This window comes from Eptesicus fuscus, chromosome 17 (genome assembly GCF_027574615.1).
Source record: "Eptesicus fuscus isolate TK198812 chromosome 17, DD_ASM_mEF_20220401, whole genome shotgun sequence".
NCBI lineage: Eukaryota > Metazoa > Chordata > Mammalia > Chiroptera > Vespertilionidae > Eptesicus > Eptesicus fuscus.
In genome coordinates this window covers 32,714,387-32,733,826 of record NC_072489.1, presented here as the reverse complement: position 1 = coordinate 32,733,826, position 19,440 = coordinate 32,714,387, and the positions used below count along the sequence as shown (strand labels likewise).

The window sequence follows — 19,440 nt, the reverse complement described above, 5'->3', positions numbered from 1 at the left end:
GCCAGAAAAGAATCTGAATAGTAATTTAGTCACAAAAGTTCACTTGTTCAATATTTGATTACTGTGCGAATGGACAGTGAGCTAATTAACTATTCATAATCTGGGAATCCATTTCTAATTCAAGGTTTGTGCTGCAAGTTTGTTTTTGAAATAATTTTTGTTTTTTCTATGTCTTTGTCAATTCTGAAACACTTTGTTTTTAGTACTCTTACTAAAAAATGTTAAATAAATGTTTTAAAGAATAATTAATTCCATTTGTGATTACCCTAATTTAATTACCTAGTTGATTTTTGTTTAAATTTTATTTTATTGTTTAAAGTATTACAAATAGTAGTACATATGTCTCCTTTTTCCCCCCATTGACCTTTCCCTGGCCTCCCTTACCCCCGGGCACATCCCCTCACTCCTCTCCCCTTCCCCCCCCCCCCCAATGTCTTGTGTCCTTTGGTTATGCTTATATGCATGCATACAAGTCCTTCGGTTGATCTCTTACCTCCGCCTCCCAACCCTCCCCAGCCTTCCCGCTGTAGTTTGACAGTCTGTTCAATGCTTCCTTGCCTCTGTATCTATTTCTTTTTCATCAGTTTATAATGTTCTTTATATTCCACAAATGAGTGAGATCATGTGGTATTTTTCTTTTACTGACTGGCTTATTTCACATAGCATAATGCTCTCCAGTTCCATCCATGTAGAACAGTGGAACAGAACAGAGAACCCAGTAATCAATCCAAGCCATTATGCTCAATTAATATTTGACAAAGGAGGCAAGAGCATACAGTGGAGTTAAGACAGTCTCTTCAATAAATGGTGTGGGGAAAATTGGACAGATACATGCAAAAAAATGAAACTAGACCACCAACTTACTCCATACACAAAAAATAAATACCCAGTTTATTTTTAGTAGCAATTCTATTTTGGGATCCCAGTGCCACAGTAGTATTGAATGACTTCACCCCACCTCCCTTCCTCATTTGTAGCAGCTGAAAATATGACTACAATATAAACAATTTTGGCATCTCTTTTCCTGAACAATAAATATATGATTAAATTTATATGTTTAATATCTATTATGTTTAATATCAGTAATATTAAATAACTTTTAACTTTAGATTAAAAATTTTTTAATGGATTTACTTACTATACCCATTGTAATTATAGGGGTCTTAGACATATGACCTAAAATAGGTGAGGATTACCCATGAATTTTAAATGAAATTCATTTCTTTAACTGGAGAAATGAAAAAATGTCTGACTCCGTCTGCTTACTGATAAACTTCTATTCAAATAAAAGCATTTACATTAGCAGAAAAAAATGTCATGGTCCTTAGACAGTAACAAAAATGTTGTTCTACCTATATTGTAGCATGCCAAACCACTTAGTGGCTTAACACAGTTTATCTCTCAAGATTCTATGGGTTGCCTGAGTTCAGCAGGTATTTCTTGTGTGGGATCCTCACATGTTGGTAGTCAGATGACTGCTGTGGATACTTGGCTAGACTGGCCATTCAAGATCATTTAATCATATCGTTGGCAATCAGGGCTGACTGTTGGCTGGAGTTTGGGTAGAGTGCCTAAATGTGGGCCCTCTGTGTAGCTTGAGTATCTCACAGCATGGTGGCTGGGTTTCATGGGGAACCCTCCAAGGGGTCTTCACTGTGTTCTGTAGGTCAAAGAAGTCATAGGGCCTGACCAGACGTAAGGACGTTGAAAAATAGAAACTACCTCTTGATGAGAGAGCATGATAGAGGCACATTGAGATGGGAGATGCTGTTATGGGATTTTGGACAATACATTCCAATATAATATGTTTAAAGAGATGTCCTACAATATTCCTTAATGCTGGGATTGGCAAAGCAAAGTCTGAAGACCAAATCCATCTTCTGCCTGTGTTTGTAAACAAAGTTGTATTACAACACAGACATGTTCATACGTTTAAAGTTGTCTAGGGCCACTTTCTCACTATGACAGTAGTTAAGTAGCTGCAATCAACATAAGATGACTCACGAAGCTTAAAATATGTATAGTCTGTTCCTTTTCAGAAAAACTTCACTAACCACTACCTTAATGTCTTCATTTTGTAAAAGAACATTATTCACTGAACACATTTGCTAATAAGTACATGAATTTAAATTTTTATAGTCTGTAAAAGTTTCCTATTGCTTTTTTCTCTAGGCAATATACCAACTGAAATAGATACATGATTCTGTCATGGTTCTCTAATAGTTTCCAAAAAAGTTAACTTCTTTTTCTCTTTAAAATAGAAGCTCTCCCCTCTATCTCTACCCTCACCCCCCAAATGTGAACTGTGTTGTTTTGTTTATAGGGCTATTTGTTTGTTTTATCAGATACTGTATGTATGAGTTACCGTGGTCCTGAAGCCTAAACTGTTAGCAAATAAAAACAGCCTGGGGAGTGCAAAGAACCCCACACTCTAAAGGGCTTCATTTACTTGACCTGGGCTGTGAAATAGGCATCAGTACTTAACATTTTACAGATATTATGCTAAAGAAGAACATCTATATGTATAAAAGCCTAAGCGACCATTCACCCATGCAACTGTTCAACCGGTAGTTATGACACACACTGACCACCAGGGGACAGATGCTCATCGCACAGGCATGGAAACATGGAACAGACTGATGAATCTCAGTGGAAAGGGGGGAGGGGGAAAGTGGGAAGAGATTAACCAAAGATCTTATATGCATACTAGAGGCCCGGTGCACAGATTTGTGCACTGGTGGGGTCCCTTGGCCTGGCCTGCACCCTCTCACAATCCAGGACCCCTTGGGGTATGTCAGAGATCCAGTTTCAGCCCCAAAAAGAGTGCTGAATTTTTGCTGCACTTGCTTAAAAATACAGAGAGTAGTGCTTTACTTAAGGGTTTAGATGTAGATTCTCTGGTCATTAAGCTCATCCTGGTGAATAAACTCCCAAGATGTGGCACAGAATGTACAGAGCTCATGGGTGGATTAACCCACACTTAGCTCTCCCAGCCACACTGAGATGATTCTACTGAAAAAGAACAGATTGTTCCTAAACCATAAGAGGAGGTTGAACAGAAGGAAAAGATATCCCAGAAGAAATTGAGGAAGCAAAAACTTATGGCCCAGGAGTAAATTCCATATAAAATAAATGCTAATCAACGTTAAAAATAAATAAATAAAGCTGCTATTAAATAAGTTCAAATGAGATGGTTCATCCCTAGTTCAATGAGTTAATCATAGTGTGCAGAGAACCTGCTTTCTTCTGAAGATAATAAGGGAAGACGAAGCAAGCTCATTTCTAAAAGCATCTCGGGTACTTTCTGTAAATGTAATATTAGGCATACTAATTCGATCACTTAGATATAATTTCAGAATGTAATAGTATTTTCATATTTAATTAGACTGAAATCTTCAGGTGCTGGTATGAATGTAGTATATTTTTCTGCCAAAGTTATGCTGCTATCATTCATAATTTATAAAGCGCCACTAGTATTGGTTTTTGTTTCTCTTAAGGACTTTAAAAACTAAAAGATAAGTCAACTAATAATAGGAAGTGTGATCTTTTGAAGAGCCAAGTGTGAGTGTTGGGGGTATATCTTGAGTATGGTTTTAAAAAGGAAGAAATACGGCTGAGTGGATAAGTAAAAAAGTTAGTCTTCATTGGTGAAACAAGTAATGATTCTTCAGAGGGATGATGGTTAGAGATTTTTAAAGATAAACTGAAGCATATTAAACACTTTAAGAGTTTACTGGAGGGAAAAAAAAAAGTCTATTTCAATAGGACAAACATCCAAACTAGCAGATAGGAAAGAGCTCTGAGAAGCTGCACCAAATGGAAGACTCACAGGCAGAAGAGAGAGGGGGAAAGAAAAGTTATGCCAAGGGAAAAGGTGGGTGGTTATTTCAAGGTGACTTTCCTTTAGGAAGTGGTAGAGGCCTGGCAGGTGGATTATTTCACTTGTGTTAAGCAGGTGATTCAAGACTGACTAGTTTAAGATTCTATTTCCATGAGAGCGGAAACCGGAATAAAGTTAAGTCTCAGTGTAATGATGGCGAGGCGGGGAGGTGGGCAGAGCATAAATGCCTTTATTTTGGGCCTGTTGTCTCCTTTTGAACAGTGTAAGAAGGATGTCAGAGTGCCATCCAGTAGGACTTTCTGTAATATGTAAATATTCTGCACAGTCAGTATGGCAGCCAGATGTAGCATTTGACCAGTGGCTAGTGAAACTGAAGAAATGAATTTTACATTTTATTTTCCTTTAAATTACTTTACATCTAAATAGCCACATGTGGCAAATGGCTGCCATATTGGAGAGCACACTACAAAGAAAACAAAATGCTCTTGGAAAGGAAGATGAGGAGATTGAGAACAATTGTTGTTCACCATTATAGTGATAATCCCTGCCCCCCTCAAAAACAGTATGATTAGAGTTAACTCTTTGTCATAATCATTACTAATAAAACTGTTAATAGTGTGGAAAGTATTGTAATAAAAATTAGTCTTTGATAATTGGTAAATATAGCCTGTCAAAGGAACAGATAGTATGATTAGTCCATTATCAGAAAAAACAAAAACAAACAAAAAAACACACACTTTTCCATAGTCTAGTTTACAAAACTTGGTGTAATATGCTATATGTCACCTTTAGGTTTAATATAACAGAAAACAATGAAGCAGATTTAGTCACAGAGGCTATCTCCAGTAGTAGTTAATTTGTAGAAAATTTTCATTTTTTCAATTTGAATGAACAGATGGCCTATTCATTAAAATTCAAAAGTAGATAATTACTTGATTCCAGTATTTTTAGCAAAAGGACATTTTATAACATTGTGTTTTGAGAAGACTCATAGGTCTTAAAATGTCTTGTGTGGCTGGACACATAATTCTCCACTGTCTGTAACTGCCTGCCGTGCTAACTGAATAAGATCGTTAAAAATAGCCTTTAGTTCCCCAACACCAGAATACTCACTTAAAAACAAATTGCTGGTCTCTCTGAAGAAAAATCTTTACATTAACCCCAAAGCCCTGCTCAAGCATTCAATCAGCAAATGTTTATCATTTTTGTGCTGGGCATTTGAAATTAGAATGTATATTTGAAAGCTTGCCCCTGCCCCTAAGAAGTAGAGTCCAGTGCTAAATGTTTATTGATTTAAATATCCTAGATTTTCTTTCAATTGAGTGGTATCCTTCAATTTTTTCTCATTTAATTACTTCAATAAAGGTAGATATTTAGTAATTTGTGACAGAATATTCATATGGTTAATAATTTTCTGTGTGGGTAAATCTGCAATAGAAGGTGCCAGTTTCTTATCCAATGATGTTCATGCTGATTTTTCTTAATTCCCCAAATCAGATTTTTTTTCCAAAAAGGTTCCTCCTGTTTTAGATACATAAAATGAGAGGGGAGTTACATATTTGCCTAACTTCCCTCATTGCTAGAAAGCTTGGAATAAAGCTTATTCTTCATTACTCTGGCTTTCCTTACCTATGGATTCTTAGTCTATTTCTTCTTCCTCCTTTCTTTATATCTTAGCTTTTGGCTATAGATCTCTATATGGTTTTTTATTATATTTTATTCCAAATATTTTTTAAATAGATTTTATTTTAAAATAATTATTTTTTCAACTTCTAAAATGCATTAGTTTCTACAAAACATATTAAGGTTTCTACAAACTGTTTTTAGATTGAAATATATAAAGTTTACATCTTATTAATGAAGCAAACTATGTAAAGGAAACTTGCCACCTTGAATTTTAAGGCAAAATAAAACAACTGTCCTCGTTGATTTGATTTGATGTTCATCTTCTCTTCCAGGTTTTGCTCTTTTATTTAGTTTTCTTCTAACATGTTTTCTTCATCTGGGTCTTATTCTTTGGGAAGGACCACTTGATCATCTTAGGCATTTTCTTAGTTCTATCTTGAAAATCCTATCTAATAAAGAGGGAATATGCTAATTGACCCTCGCACTGTCGCAAAGATGGCAGCACCCACAGCCAATAAGGAGGGAATATGCTAATTGACTGCCATGCCCTCAAAGATGGCGGTGCCCAATCCCCTCAGCCTTGTTGGGGCAGCAGGCATGTGGCAAGGCTGGTCCCGCCCCCAGGTGGGCCCGGCCACTCCACACGCCTGCCTCCGGAGTCCCCCAGTCCCCTCAGCCTCCAAGCTGCCCAGGGCCAGCCCGAGGTGCAGGCAAGCCTTGGATGGCGACTGCCCAGCTGCCCAGGGCCTCCCGAGGCTCAGGTAACCAGGGCCGGCCGAGGCTTCCGCTGCCGGCAGTGGCAGCAGCAGAAGTGTGATGGGGCATCGCCTTCCCCTGATTGACGGGTCACCTCCCCGCCCTGAGGGCTCTAGGACTGTGAGAGGGGGAGGCCAGGCTGAGGGACTCCCCCCTCCAGTGCATGAATTTTCATGCACCAGGCCTCTAGTCTTACTATAAAATCCAAGAGACTGAAAAACACATATGTACATTCCCTGATCTCAGCAGTAGTTTCTCATTTGAGAGGCAAATGTTTTCTGCTAGGTGACTGTCACACTAGGACCCACTCACAGCAAAGGGTGAAGCCTTGTCCAGGATACAGTAAAGTTGAGCATGTCTGCAAGCCCTTTCCCAGAACTCTTGGGGCCAGATGTTTCAGAAGTCATAATTTTTCAGTTGTTACATGAGGATTATAATGTACATACTGCATGTTATATAATACCCCAGTTGGGGTTTGGGGCAGCACCTATAATCAAACGCATGAACATTTCTGTAGCAAAATGTATAAATGCTTACTTAGGTCAAAATAAAGACTATGAATAGTGTCACATTAATTCAGATCAGGTTTTAAAGCCAAATGAAAAAGTAACTTTGGGATTTAGAGAGCAGATATGGAATTGTGGACCTGAGAGTAACCCTTTTCACTCCCAACCCTGCCATTCTTCCAATGTCTGTGAATAATTAACACAACAAAGGCATTCTGGCTCTGCATATAAGGTGGTCCATGAAGCACTGTCAGCAAGAGTTAGCATTCCTGTAGGTTCAGCTCTAAACAGTTTTCAGGGAATATTAGGAAAGTTTGAGTTTTTCAACACAAAACTGCAGATAATTAGAAACACTGAACTGTTACTTTTGATGCATTAATTTAACCACCTTTTCTCTTTGCTACATTGCATCCAATCCCTGAAACTCATCTCTCTTCTATTATTCCACAATTCACTCACCCACCATTTCCATTTTTCTCTTTCTGAGCCTTTTCTCCAACTCTTCCTCCTTCTTCACCTACACCTTCCGTAATATAACGTTCATATTCTGTCTGCCCCATAACTATGTATAATACACAGTGCTTGAGTTTTGTTTAAATCTCTTCAGGAAGTCATACCAAACCCAGTTCATGGCTATGGTTACTTTGGAAGACTTGTCGGCAACGTGCCTACGTGGAGTTGCAAAAAGCTATGTCATATGTCCAGTTAGAATATTCTAGTGAACGTTTCATCATCTTCTGGCACAGGATGGTAAAACTTGAGATTATGAACTGCTGCTCATTAATATGATTAAGTAATCATTGTTCAATACAGGTTCTAAAGTCTTAAAGGGTATCATATTTTATACTGGACACAAGACAGGGACTAGAAAATAATTTTCTTGACTATTGGAAGCATGGAGTTCATCAACTGCACATTCATGTTTTCCCACCAGGGGGGTTTTCTGTTTGTTCAGTGGTCCAGTGTATCTGGCCTCTGGAGGTTGTCCATGTCCCTGCTTTTAATTTGTTTTGATTCTGTCTTAATATCCACAAAGAGGGGCGAGTATTACTTTAGAAATTCAACCAGGTTTCTTCTTAGGGTTGCGACTCTTTTTTCTTTTTCTTTTTTCTTTTTACCTATAGAGTTGGAGAAACTGATCCTTTTTCATTCAACAAAGAGATTTACCGAGTGCCAGCTTATAATAATTTTTCACAGCTAATGAACTATAGCAACACTCAAAACCCAGATCTGTCTCTGTGCCATTATTTTCTTAGTGTATTAAAGGCACATGTCTTTGTGATATATGACAAAGGTATTTTTAAGAAAATAGGAATCTTTATTAATTATTCTACTTTTTCTAATACAAATAGCTATGATATATTATTTTTTATCTGGGACAACATTTCCTAGGACTTGTTTAAGTTTCCCACTCACCGAAAGCCTGCTCATTGCAGCAGCTGGAGTTTTAGTTGCGGTCAAACATGCATAACATCTCCAAATGGAGTTAAATAGTCCTGTGCCTCTACTGCCTTCTCATGTCTACACGCTGGTGTTAGTGTAGGAAAAATTCTTCTGATTTTGTTGCGCTTTATAACAAATAAAATATGTGGGGAATGTGAAGGACTTATGTAGGTGCTTTTGTCTTGTTCTTACAGAAGAATTTTCATTTTATTCTTAATTTATAATCTTGGAGATGTCAACTCGCCCCATGCCATCTTTTATGACTTTATACTTTCCCAATAGAGACCCAGAGTTTCAAAGTCTCTTAGGTGAACATTAAAAATAAAGGCCCACAATGGGGGGTGGGGGGTGTTTAAGGACACATATGTAATACCTTAATCAATAAAGAAAAAAAAATAAAAATAAAGGCCCAGAGCTAGTGAACCTTTAATATTATTTTTCCCTCTGAAGCTTCAGTGATATACAAGGCAGTGTGTTTTTTAGCTCTGAAGCACAATTTAAAACTACACTGCACCAAAAGTCTTCTATAGTACATTTGCATTTGTAGTTCTAATATGTTAGATAGCAGAGTTTTCTTATAATATTATTTAAGTATCTTTTATATCCCAATTTTTATGCAAAAACTGTTTATTAGACAGACACATATTAGTTTAATATGTATTTCATTATCATCATAACATAAAACACAATATTTTTTCCTTAGATCTTTTGGGAATCTTTACCCTGTCTTGGAGCAAAAGTAAAAATTTCTATTTATCTGGGGTGTGAATGTGGTGGGAGAGGGTTTATTTTTTAGAAAAGAAGAAAGAAACTAGTTAATGAAATGAAAACTTCTTGTCTGGTCTAGATGTGAGTCAACAGATGAACTAAAATCTAGAAAACTGAAAAAGAAATGTGGACCTTACTGTCATATAGAAGTGCTTGAATTCCAAACATGAATGACTGAGGACATTTTTAGATAGGAACAAATTATTCACGGGGCAGTACAGTCATTAAGAATAATATTTTTATATGGCAATTAGCTTCTTAAATTAATTCATTGATGCTTTACGTAGAACTTCACATCCTTTTAAATATTTTAAACCTATTGGGTCTTTATAAAGGTTCAGTAATAGAGTAGAAAGGTGATGAACATCAATGTGTTGAGATCAAAGTGTGGTGTTTTTTTTTTCAATATGTGTATTTTTATTTTTTAACAGTTTAGTGAGATAAAAGGTTTTTTTCATATCTAAGAAAAAGCATATTGAGAAGCACGCGCTCCCGGCCCGGCCGCCACGATGCCGAAACGGAAGAAGCAGACTCCGCTGCAGCCGCCGCCCCAGGTGCCCGAGCCGGAGGAGGCTGGGGACCCCGTGGCCAATGGAAAGCCTGGGGACCCCACTTCAGCTCTCCGCAGAGGTCCCCGGGGACCAAGGGGACGGATGATTCCACCACTGCCGAGTCTCCCACCTCCTCCCCGGGGCAGAGGCCCAGTGTGGGGAGGCTTAGGCCCCAGGTCTCGCCCACATGGTCGAGGTTGGGGGGTCGGTGCAGAGCCTCCTTCTCCGGGACCAGACCAAGGTAGTCTCCCCAGGGGAGGCTTTCACAAAGAACGGAGACATCCTGGAAGGCTCCAAAGCTGGTCGCTTGTCAAGAATGCCTCCCCCCTCGAGGATGAACCCCCGGTTTTGGAAGACAAATCTAACCGCCCAGTCTGCCGACACTTTGCCAAAGGCCACTGTCTGTATGAGGACCTCTGTGCCTTCTACCACCCAGGCGTCAACGGGCCCCCTCTGTGAGGCTGCCTCCTGCCTTCTCTGCGGAGCTGGAGGGAGCCTGTCACCTAGCAGCCCTGTATTCCCCACCCCACCTCTCCCCTCCCCCTTTCGGGGTTCAGAGTTGTGTTTCATCCCTGGGGTAGGTGGGCACTCTTTCTGCTGATCCGGCCTCCGGAGCCCCGCCTTCAGGCCCCCATCTCTGCTCCCTCGGCTGCCTCCTGGGTCCTCTGCCCTCGCCACTGACAGGCCGAGCAGGAGACGGACGAGGTTGCCGCCTCTTGTGTGTCTGTCCACCAGCCGCAGTGCTGCCCTCAAGCCCTGAGCCCGGAGCATTGCACCCCCAGCCCCCCACTTCCTCTGCTGCTTGTTGCCAGTCCCCCTGTGCGAGCCCTGCCCCAGCGCTGTGCTGCTGGAGGAACCCCGGGGTGTCTGGCCTGGGGTCCAGTTTGGATGATGCCGGAGGCCGCTCACCTGCTCTGGGATCCCGGGGTTCCCCCGCCGGTAGCAGGGCCGGAGATGGCCGTGCGGGATGAGCGCACCCCGTTAGCCTGTCTCAGTGTCCCTGGCATTTCTGTGGCTTCTCCGCACTAGAGTGTTTCTGCCCCAACGAGGGAGGCTGGGCTGCCTCTAGGCTCTCCCCACCCCAACAAGGGAGCATGGGAACTTCCCGCAAGACTGCTCCCCCTTGGCCCCCCCATTCTTCTGGGGCCACTTTCTCTGGGTTTGACACGGGCCAGGAGGTGTGCTCCAAGCCTCTGGCGGGCCTGCCCCGTTTCCTCCACAGCCGAGTTCCTTAGCCCAGTCCCCGGGAGGCCCCCAGGCCTTCCGTGTGAATTCTGTGAATCTCCACCGGGACAGTCCTGCCCTCCTCCCACCTCCGTCACTGCTGCAGGTGGTTTTCTGTGAACACGGCAATGAGCAGACTCAGTCTTGAACTGGCCCTGAGGCCTTGGGTCAGGAGTTGTGTGGGCAAGAGGGAGGGTGAGAGCCGTTGGAGAACTGAAAATGAATTTTGTTTCTTTTTAACGTTTTTTATATTAGTAATAAATGCAGTAGAAACAAACAAAAACAAAAAAAGCATATTTTTTATAGTTTCCATTTAAGCAGCATATCTAAATGTCTTCTTTTTCTTTGTTTCTCCCCCATTCCTCCTATGACTTAAGATCTATTACTAAAATAACTCCCAAGGTGAGAGGCAGACCAAATGGCCTTGGAGCCAATTAACCTTAGTCGGCAAACAATGAGATGGAACCAATGATGTTAGATTTCTAACAAGTTCTCCAACCAGCTAGGATAACTCATTTTGTTTTATTTATTGATTATGTTTTGCATCTTGATTCTTTTTACTCAATAGTATATTTTAGCAATCACTTTATATTAGTACAAACAAATCTGCTTCATTCATTTTAAAATTATATAGGTTTCAGGTGTACAATTCTATAATATATACAACACATGTACATTGTATTATGTGTTCACCATTCCAAGTCAAGTCTCCGTCCATCACCATTTATTCCCCCCTCTACCCTCTCTACCTCCCCCACCCCTTTTTCCCGCTGGTAATCAAAATACTATTGTCTCTGAGGTGTTTATTGTTGTTTGTTTTTTGGGTGTTTTTTATTTTTTTATTTTATTTTCTTAATCTCTTCACCTTTTTCATTCAGCCCTCCCCTCTGACAGCTGTCAGTCTGTTCTCTATGAGTCTGTTTCTATTTCCTTCCTTAGTTTATTTTGTTCTTTAGATTCCACATTTGAGTGGCTTATTTCACTTAGCATAATGCTCTCCAGATCCATCCATGCTGTTGCAAAGGGTATGATTTCATTCTTTTTTTACAGTTGAGTAGTATTCCATTGTATAAATGTATAAACAATAGACATATGAAAAACTGCTCAATGTCACTAATCAGAGAAATGCAAATTAAAACTATAGTGAGATATCACCTCACACATGTCAGAATGGATATCATCAATAAATCAACCAACAAATGTTGATGCGGAGTCCAGCAAAGTAACCCTTGTACTCTGTTGGTGGGAATGCAGACTGGTGCAGCCACTGTGGAAAGCAGAATGGAGTTGCCTAAAAAAATTAAAAATGGAACGGCCTTATGATCCAGCAATTCCACTCCTGGAATATATCTGAAGAAATCTGAAATTCTAATTCAGAATAATTATATGCACCCTTATGTTCATTGCAGCCAAGATTGGGTAACATCCCAAATGTCCATCAGTGGATGAGTGAATAAAAAAGCTGAGATACATTAACTTGTTTTGTTTTAAATCTACTTTGTCTTCTCTTTCTCAGACAAATTCTGGGCCAACAGCAGTAGTTGTTAATATAAGAATCTATGAGGAATCTAGATGATTATTCCATTACCCAGGGGTTCCTTTTTTGTGTGTGTCCAAGGACTCCTTCAATTCAAAATATTTTTAAGTGCATAAAATTGGCTACTTTAGATTAGCAAGGAAACCAATTAAATAAAAATATTAACTAAAATAATAAAAACAAATTTATGATTCACTAATACATGTGTACCTTTCATTAAAATATTGAATAATAACATCTAACATTGTGTCCACTAACTACTATAAGTTTGAAGGAGTGATGAGCATGAACTATTTTTAAAGATATATGCAACAACTGTCACATTAAAATATAATTTCTATTGTTAACATTGTCACAGGTACTGTTAAACTAATATGGTTTGTTACTATGGAAATGCTACATTTGAATTAGAAGTTAGTAAAAATATATAGATCATCTGATTTCTGTTATGTTAAAAAACTTTGAGTTAGACCACAAAGTTTGAATAAGAGCATGACAAAAATGAAGATTTAGTCAGTTTAATTTAGGTAAAATGACAGTTTATGGGAGGACTAGATGCACAGTGCTAAGAATTTGACTTTTGACTCCAGAGAAATGAGTGTGAATTTCTTAGCCGAGGGATAGTTTATCTGAATAATATTCAAGGAAGAGAATTCTATTCTTTTTGCTGTGTAGTTTGTTGGCAGACAGTCCAAGGAAGAAACTTGCTCAGTTGTGAACAAGGGCTTATGGTAGAGTTTTAGTTAAGGAATTAATATAACTGGGTGCGTTAAGTGTGCTGATACTAAGAAGTACATGTTGTTATTGAGTCCATGACTTGAAGATGGTTTTGGTGTCCGAAGTCATAGAGAAATTGGGAAGGGATTGATGGCACTTTGGGAGGAAATGAGGTTACTCATGATGGAAAGTGTTGATGTGAATGTCCTAAAGGGAGTAGGGGAGAGGTTATTTGAAGAATGAGATGCTAAAGCATCTCTGATTCTTAAACCTTCTTATAATGGATAATATGATATTATGAATGGCATTAGTGACCCATCGTATAATTGAGCAATTACTATGTGCCTGTGAATAGTCCTTGTTCTTTTAACAGCTTTATTGCAATGTTGATGGAACTAAAAAAGAGTCTGGAGGCTTTGGCTAGAAATAAACGATAAGTATTTATTCAAGGGTCTCAGGGTTTGCAAACCAGAAACATGCTAGGCAAAAAAAACCACAACAACAAATAAAGACAGAAATGTTATAAAGAAGAAATAATAGTAAATAGTTCTTATACTAAAAAAGCATTTTTGAGAATAGTTAGTCCTGCATTCTTAGCCTTAGGATAAGTCAGATGTCAGTTGGTCTGGAGGATTGGTGCCAGGAGGTCTGGTCACATCTGGTGGTCTGGATGATAGATGTCAGGTGAATGCCAGGTGGTCTGGATATGTGTGTCTTATTTGAAGGCCTGGTGTATGTCCAGGTATTGACACAAAACAAACTAATGCATGTCCAAGCATTGACACAGGAATGGAAAGTTCAAAAGTTTAAGTTCCCAGGCTAGTTAGGAGAAAAATAGAATTGTTTCCTCATGCCTCAACCTCCTTCATTATGGTAGTTTAGCAGGTTGCTTATAGAGACTCCGTTTTATTTCTTCACTCTGTTCTTCACAGATATTATTGACATCCCATATAATTTACCTATTTAAGGTATTCACTTTAATGGCTTTTAGTATATTCACAAAGTGTGAATTCATCATCTCAATTAAAATTGGAAAATTTTCATTACCCCTAAGTCATTGCATGCCAGTGCCTTCATTCCTCCCAGGCCTAGGCAACAACTAACCTACTTTCTGTCTCTATAGATTTATCTGTTCTGTACATTGTATATAAATGAAATCATGCAATATGTGCTCCTTGTGACTGGCTTCTTTCATTTAGCATGTTTTCAGTGTTCGTTCATATTGTAGCATGTCAGTATTCCATTCCTTATTATGGCTGAACTAGAGGCCCGTTGCACAATATTCGTGCAAGAATAGGCCTTCCTTCCCCTGGCTTCAGTCCCGGGCCCCTGGGAGCCGTCAAGTCCTTGCTCCCGGCTGGAGCACCGCTCCTGTAGCTCCTTACATCTCCCCTCCCCCTCATAACAGGCATTCCACCCGGCCCAGCCGCTCAGTGCCTGCATATGCAAATTAACCCTCCATCTTTGTTGGGTTAATATGCATACTTACTCCTGATTGGCTGTGGGTGTAGCGGAGGTATGGCCAATTTACATGTTTGTCTATTATTAGGTAAGATAACATTCTACATTTTGTGTATCTACTTATCAGTTGGTGAAGCTCTCTTTATGCATTACTTCATTCTGCTGTTTCCCCTTTCTTCAAGCAAGAGTGGTGTTTGGTAATTTTTTTTTTCACCCTGTTCTCTTGTTAAATACGGTGGAATCAGGACAATATGTTTGTTCTCAGTGGTACAGAGAACAAAGGTCATCTTCTCTGTATGGGAGTAACTTTCAAACCAAAATCCTCTCACTCCTAATCTGCCCATGTGATTGGTAGCATTGCTTTTGAGAGAGGAAGTTCAAAGTCTTTCTTTTTTCACCTTTTTATAGCTGTTTAGGTTATTTTGCAGGGTATGTGTTTATTCTTTGTTATTATCTTTTTTTTTTCCTCTATTTCTTTTTTAAAATGTGAAGGTAGATAAGTGTATGCTATATATTCTGGAGGATTCTAACCACTTGTAAAGGGGAAAACTACGTGTCACCTCAAGTGCAGATAGTTTAAACTGTCAAACAAAAATTCTGAGTGTGAGCTATTTATTGCTTGATAAGAATACCAAACTATTTTTGGTAAATGGAGGGAGAGGTTGACCATTTTAATTATTGCTTTGCTTTCTCTGGACTACATAGGCAAAATAATTAAAATGAAATCCTAGGGCTTTCCCACAAATATAATCACAGTAGTGGTCATTTTCACTAACATTCCAATTATTTACCAATGAGTATTTACTGACCACCTACAGTTTACAGCCAGACACTGCAGGAATTAAATGATTGCCCCTTCGGTTAGTGTAGTGAATAGTAATATTTGTAGAGAGCTTCCTCTCCCACCAAACTCTTTCACATGCATTTCACATAGGAATCCTGTGAGTATTCATTCATATATGAATCCTTTATTGTCTTTATTGCACTGATGCAGAAACTGTGTGCCAACTGTTCTGATTTGTCAAAAGCAGTGAGAACGGAAATATCAGCTTAGAACTGATTTCAGTGTTTTTTCTTCTGCCTCTTACGAGCCACTGTGAATCCAATCAAAGGTGTCAAATGGACTTGGACAAAGAGGCAACATCTCTTGTTCTAACCTTCTGATTAAGCCAACATCTCTTGTTCCATTCTTTCTAGATTTAGCTAAAATTAGCTTAAGTTCCCACTTGATATCCTGTGAAAAGACTGATGTCCTCCCTCAAAACATCTGCCAATTCTTGAGTCCTTAGTTTCTTGTAATTACATAATTACTTCATTATCTCCTGCTTTTCTGCTCGCCATTATCACTAATTCTTCACTTCCTTGCCTCCCTGTTCTTTGATATAGCCAAGCAATGAATCATACTCACGCTTTCATCTTCCCCCAAACCTTTCACAGGAGAAATTAGTAGGAAACATGCTAATTTAGAGAGAAAGATAGGACATTAATTCTGACAACATATAACTGAATATTGTACCTTAAACAACCCTTTTACTAAAAGTCCTGAAGCCTCTGTAACGTAAAGCTTTCCTACTGGCCCCTTCCTCTGTAATCTCTAGCTTCTTGCTCATCTCCTTTCTCCCTTCACTTCCTCTGCTCATTTATTACTCTGCTCTTTCCCACTCCTATATTTTCTGGACCAAGAACTTGAGACCTCCCTCGCCCTTCCTAAAACTGTATCAAAGATTTTATTCTAAAAGAATAAAAAAGGAACTTTCCTTAAGAGCTTCTTTTAATCTACATATTATTTGTCTTGCCACATGCATTATCTAATTAAATTATCATAAGACTACGAAATAAAATACTGTTATCTCTTATGTTTAAGTCCTTTATCCATTGAGTTTTTTGTGTTCCTTTTTTGTGTGTGAATGGTGTAATTTGGTGGTCTAGTTTCTTTTTTTTTTTTTTTTGCATGTATCTGACCAATTTTCCCAACACCATTTATTGAAGAGACTGTCTTGACTCCATTGTATGCTCTTGACTGCTTTGTCAAATAATTAATTGAGCATAATGGTTTGGGTGGATTTCTGGGTTCTCTGTTCCATTACATTGGTTTATATGTCTGTTTTTGTGCCCGTAGCATGCAATTCTGAGAACAGTGCCTTTGTAATATAGCTTGATATCTGGTATTGTGATCCCTCCAACTTTGTTCTTCTTTCTCATGATTGCTGTGGCTATTAAAGGGTCTTTTTTTATTCTATATGAATTTTTGGAGCATTTGTTCTAGGTCTGTGAAATATGCCATTGGTATTTTAATGGGGATTGCATTGAATCTATAAATTACTTTGGGTAGTATGGATGTTTTAATGATGTTGATTCTACCAATCCATAAACACAATATATTCTTCCATTTGTTTATGTCTTCCTCTATCTCTTTTTTCAATGTCCTGTAGTTTTGTGAGTATAGGTCTTTTACCTCCATAGTTAAGTTTATTCCTAGGTATCTTAATTTTTTTGTTGCAATGGTAAATGGGATTGTTTTATTAGTTTCTCTTTCAAATCTTAGAAGAATACATAGGCAGCAAAATATCAGAGATATGTCATAGCAATATCTTAATTGATACAGCTCCTAGGGCAATGGAAACTAAGGAGAAAATAAACAAATGGGACTACATCAAAATAAAAAGCTTCTGCACAGCAAAAGAAACCATCAGCAAAACAACAAGAGAGCCCACGGCATGGGAGAACATATTTGCCAATGTTATCTCTGATAAGGGTTTAATCTCCAAAATCTACAGGGAACTCATACAACTTAACAAAAGGGAGACAAACAATCCAATCAAAAAATGGGCCAAGGACCTAAATGGACACTTTTTGAAAGAGAACATACAGAAGGCCAAGAGACACATGAAAACATACTCAGAGTCACTAATCATCTGAGAGGTGTAAATAAAAATGACAATGAGGTATAATCTCACACCTGTCAGAATGGCAATCATCAACAAATCAACAAACGGCAAGTGCTGGCGAGGATGTGCAGAAAAAGGAACCCTCTTGCACTGCTGGTGGGAATGCAGACTGGTGCAGCCACTGTGGAAAACAGTATGGAGTTTCCTCAAAAAGTTAAAAATGGAACTCCATTTGACCCAGTCATCCCACTTGTAGGAATATATCCCAAGAAATCAGAAACACCAATCAGAAAGGATTTATGCACCCCTATGTTCATAGCAGCACAATTCACCATAGCTAAGATTTGGAAACAGCCTAAGTGCCCATCAGCAGAGATGAGTGGATTAGAAAACTGTGCTACATCTACACAGTGGAATACTATGCTGCTGTGAAAAAGAAGGAACTCTTACCATTTGCAACAGCATGGATGGATCTGGAGAGCATTATGCTAAGCGAAATATGCCAGACGGAGAAAGGTAAATATCACATGATATCACTCATTTGTGGAATATAATGGGCAACATAAACTGATGAACAAAACAGATTCAGAGACAGAGAAGCATCTATCAGACTGTTAAACCTCAGAGGGAAGGCAGGGGAGGGCTGGCGGGGGCAAGGAGGAAGGTGGTAAGAGATCAACCAAAGGACTTGTGTGCATGCATATTACCATAACCAATGGACACTGGAGCAGTGGGGGCTTGTCCTGGCGGGTGGGAGTGGCTGGGGAGTGGTTGATGAGGGGAAAAAGAGACATATGTAATACTTTAAACAATAAAAAAATACTATTATCTCAAATCTGTAGTGTGGTAATTGAGGCATAGAGAGCTAAACTTCTTATGAAAGGTCCTGCAGCCAGTCAGTGCTAGAGCCAGGACTTGATATTCTCGAGTATGCCTGGGAAAAAAGTTGCCATTCTAACATCAGTGAAATATTTTTATAAGTCTTGCTTCAAAAGTTTCTGTAATCACTTCTATTGCAGGTGACATCTGCTGGGGAAGATTATTCAGTAAAGTAGCTTGTGGCTTTATTCAATCCAATGAGAACATGGTTTACTTAAGTATGACAACCTGGTGCTAACATTTTTTTTTTATTGCAATTTACATCTGGTGGAGGTTAAAATAACACAGAGGCAAAAGTTGTCCCTTTAAATGTATTTTGTATGTGCATAGATTTACTTTACATCAGGGTTTCTCAATGTTGGCACTACTCACATTTTGAGGTGAACAATGCTTTGCTGTGGGGGTTGTCCTGTGCACTGTAGGATGTTCAGCAGTATTCCTGGCCTCTGTCCTTGAGATACCAGGAGACCCTTCCTAGTTATGACAACAAAAAGTGCCTTGAGACATGGCCATATATTCCATGGGGTTAATATTGCCCCCAGTTGAGAACCATTTCATTACATTATAAACTCTCCCATGCTTAATATTAAAACATAGCCAAAACAAAACTCATAGATTGAGCCCCTACAAGTCTGACAGTGACATTGGTACTCCTGTCATTTGCCTGTCTCTAAGGAAATACAGAAAAGTTATTGTATAGGCTAACTGAAGGTGCTTATGTATTCTAGAAATAATAGAGCAAGAATACATTCCACAATGCTGGAATTAAGCTTATTAAACTTGACTTCATCAAGACAATTACCTATTCAACTCTCATTTATTCAGGGAATGATTAGTCTACTTTCTTTCCTTACCTCTGTGCGCATATACTTCTCTGCCCGGTCTTTAGCTTTCCTCATCACTAGAAATTGAAATTAGTCCACAGACATTTATCTAGTGCTTTCTGTGTACTTTAAAGTGCTAGGACTTCAAAATATAACAGGTATAAATAGTATACAATCATGATGCTTGTAAAATCCTTCCAGATTCCTGTTCATGCTGGATAAATGGTTGACCGGTTTACAATAGGTTTAGTCCAGTGGTCGGCAAACTCATTAGTCAACAGAGCCAAATATCAACAGTACAACAATTGAAATTTCTTTTGAGAGCCAAATTTTTTAAACTTAAACTTCTTCTAACGCCACTTCTTCAAAATAGACTTGCCCAGGCCGTGGTATTTTGTGGAAGAGCCACACTCAAGGGG

At 39.0% G+C, this 19,440-nt stretch overlaps 2 protein-coding genes across 3 annotated transcripts in view; both read left to right on the top strand.

Annotated features, from left to right (window-relative positions):
- Window positions 1-19,440, top strand: part of PRKG1 (protein kinase cGMP-dependent 1) — a 1,119,499-nt gene that overhangs the window by 421,866 nt on the left and 678,193 nt on the right. The window lies entirely within an intron of this gene.
- On the top strand, window positions 9,450-9,950 carry LOC103296368 (proline-rich protein 3-like). Its single transcript, XM_008152948.3, has one exon. It carries the CDS (start codon window positions 9,450-9,452, stop codon window positions 9,948-9,950), a length of 501 nt encoding a protein of 166 aa, XP_008151170.2.

What these genes read in the sequence shown, in the direction of transcription:
- LOC103296368 (XM_008152948.3), top strand. Translation starts at nt 9,450, where the DNA reads ATGCCGAAACGGAAGAAGCAGACTCCGCTGCAGCCGCCGCCCCAGGTG.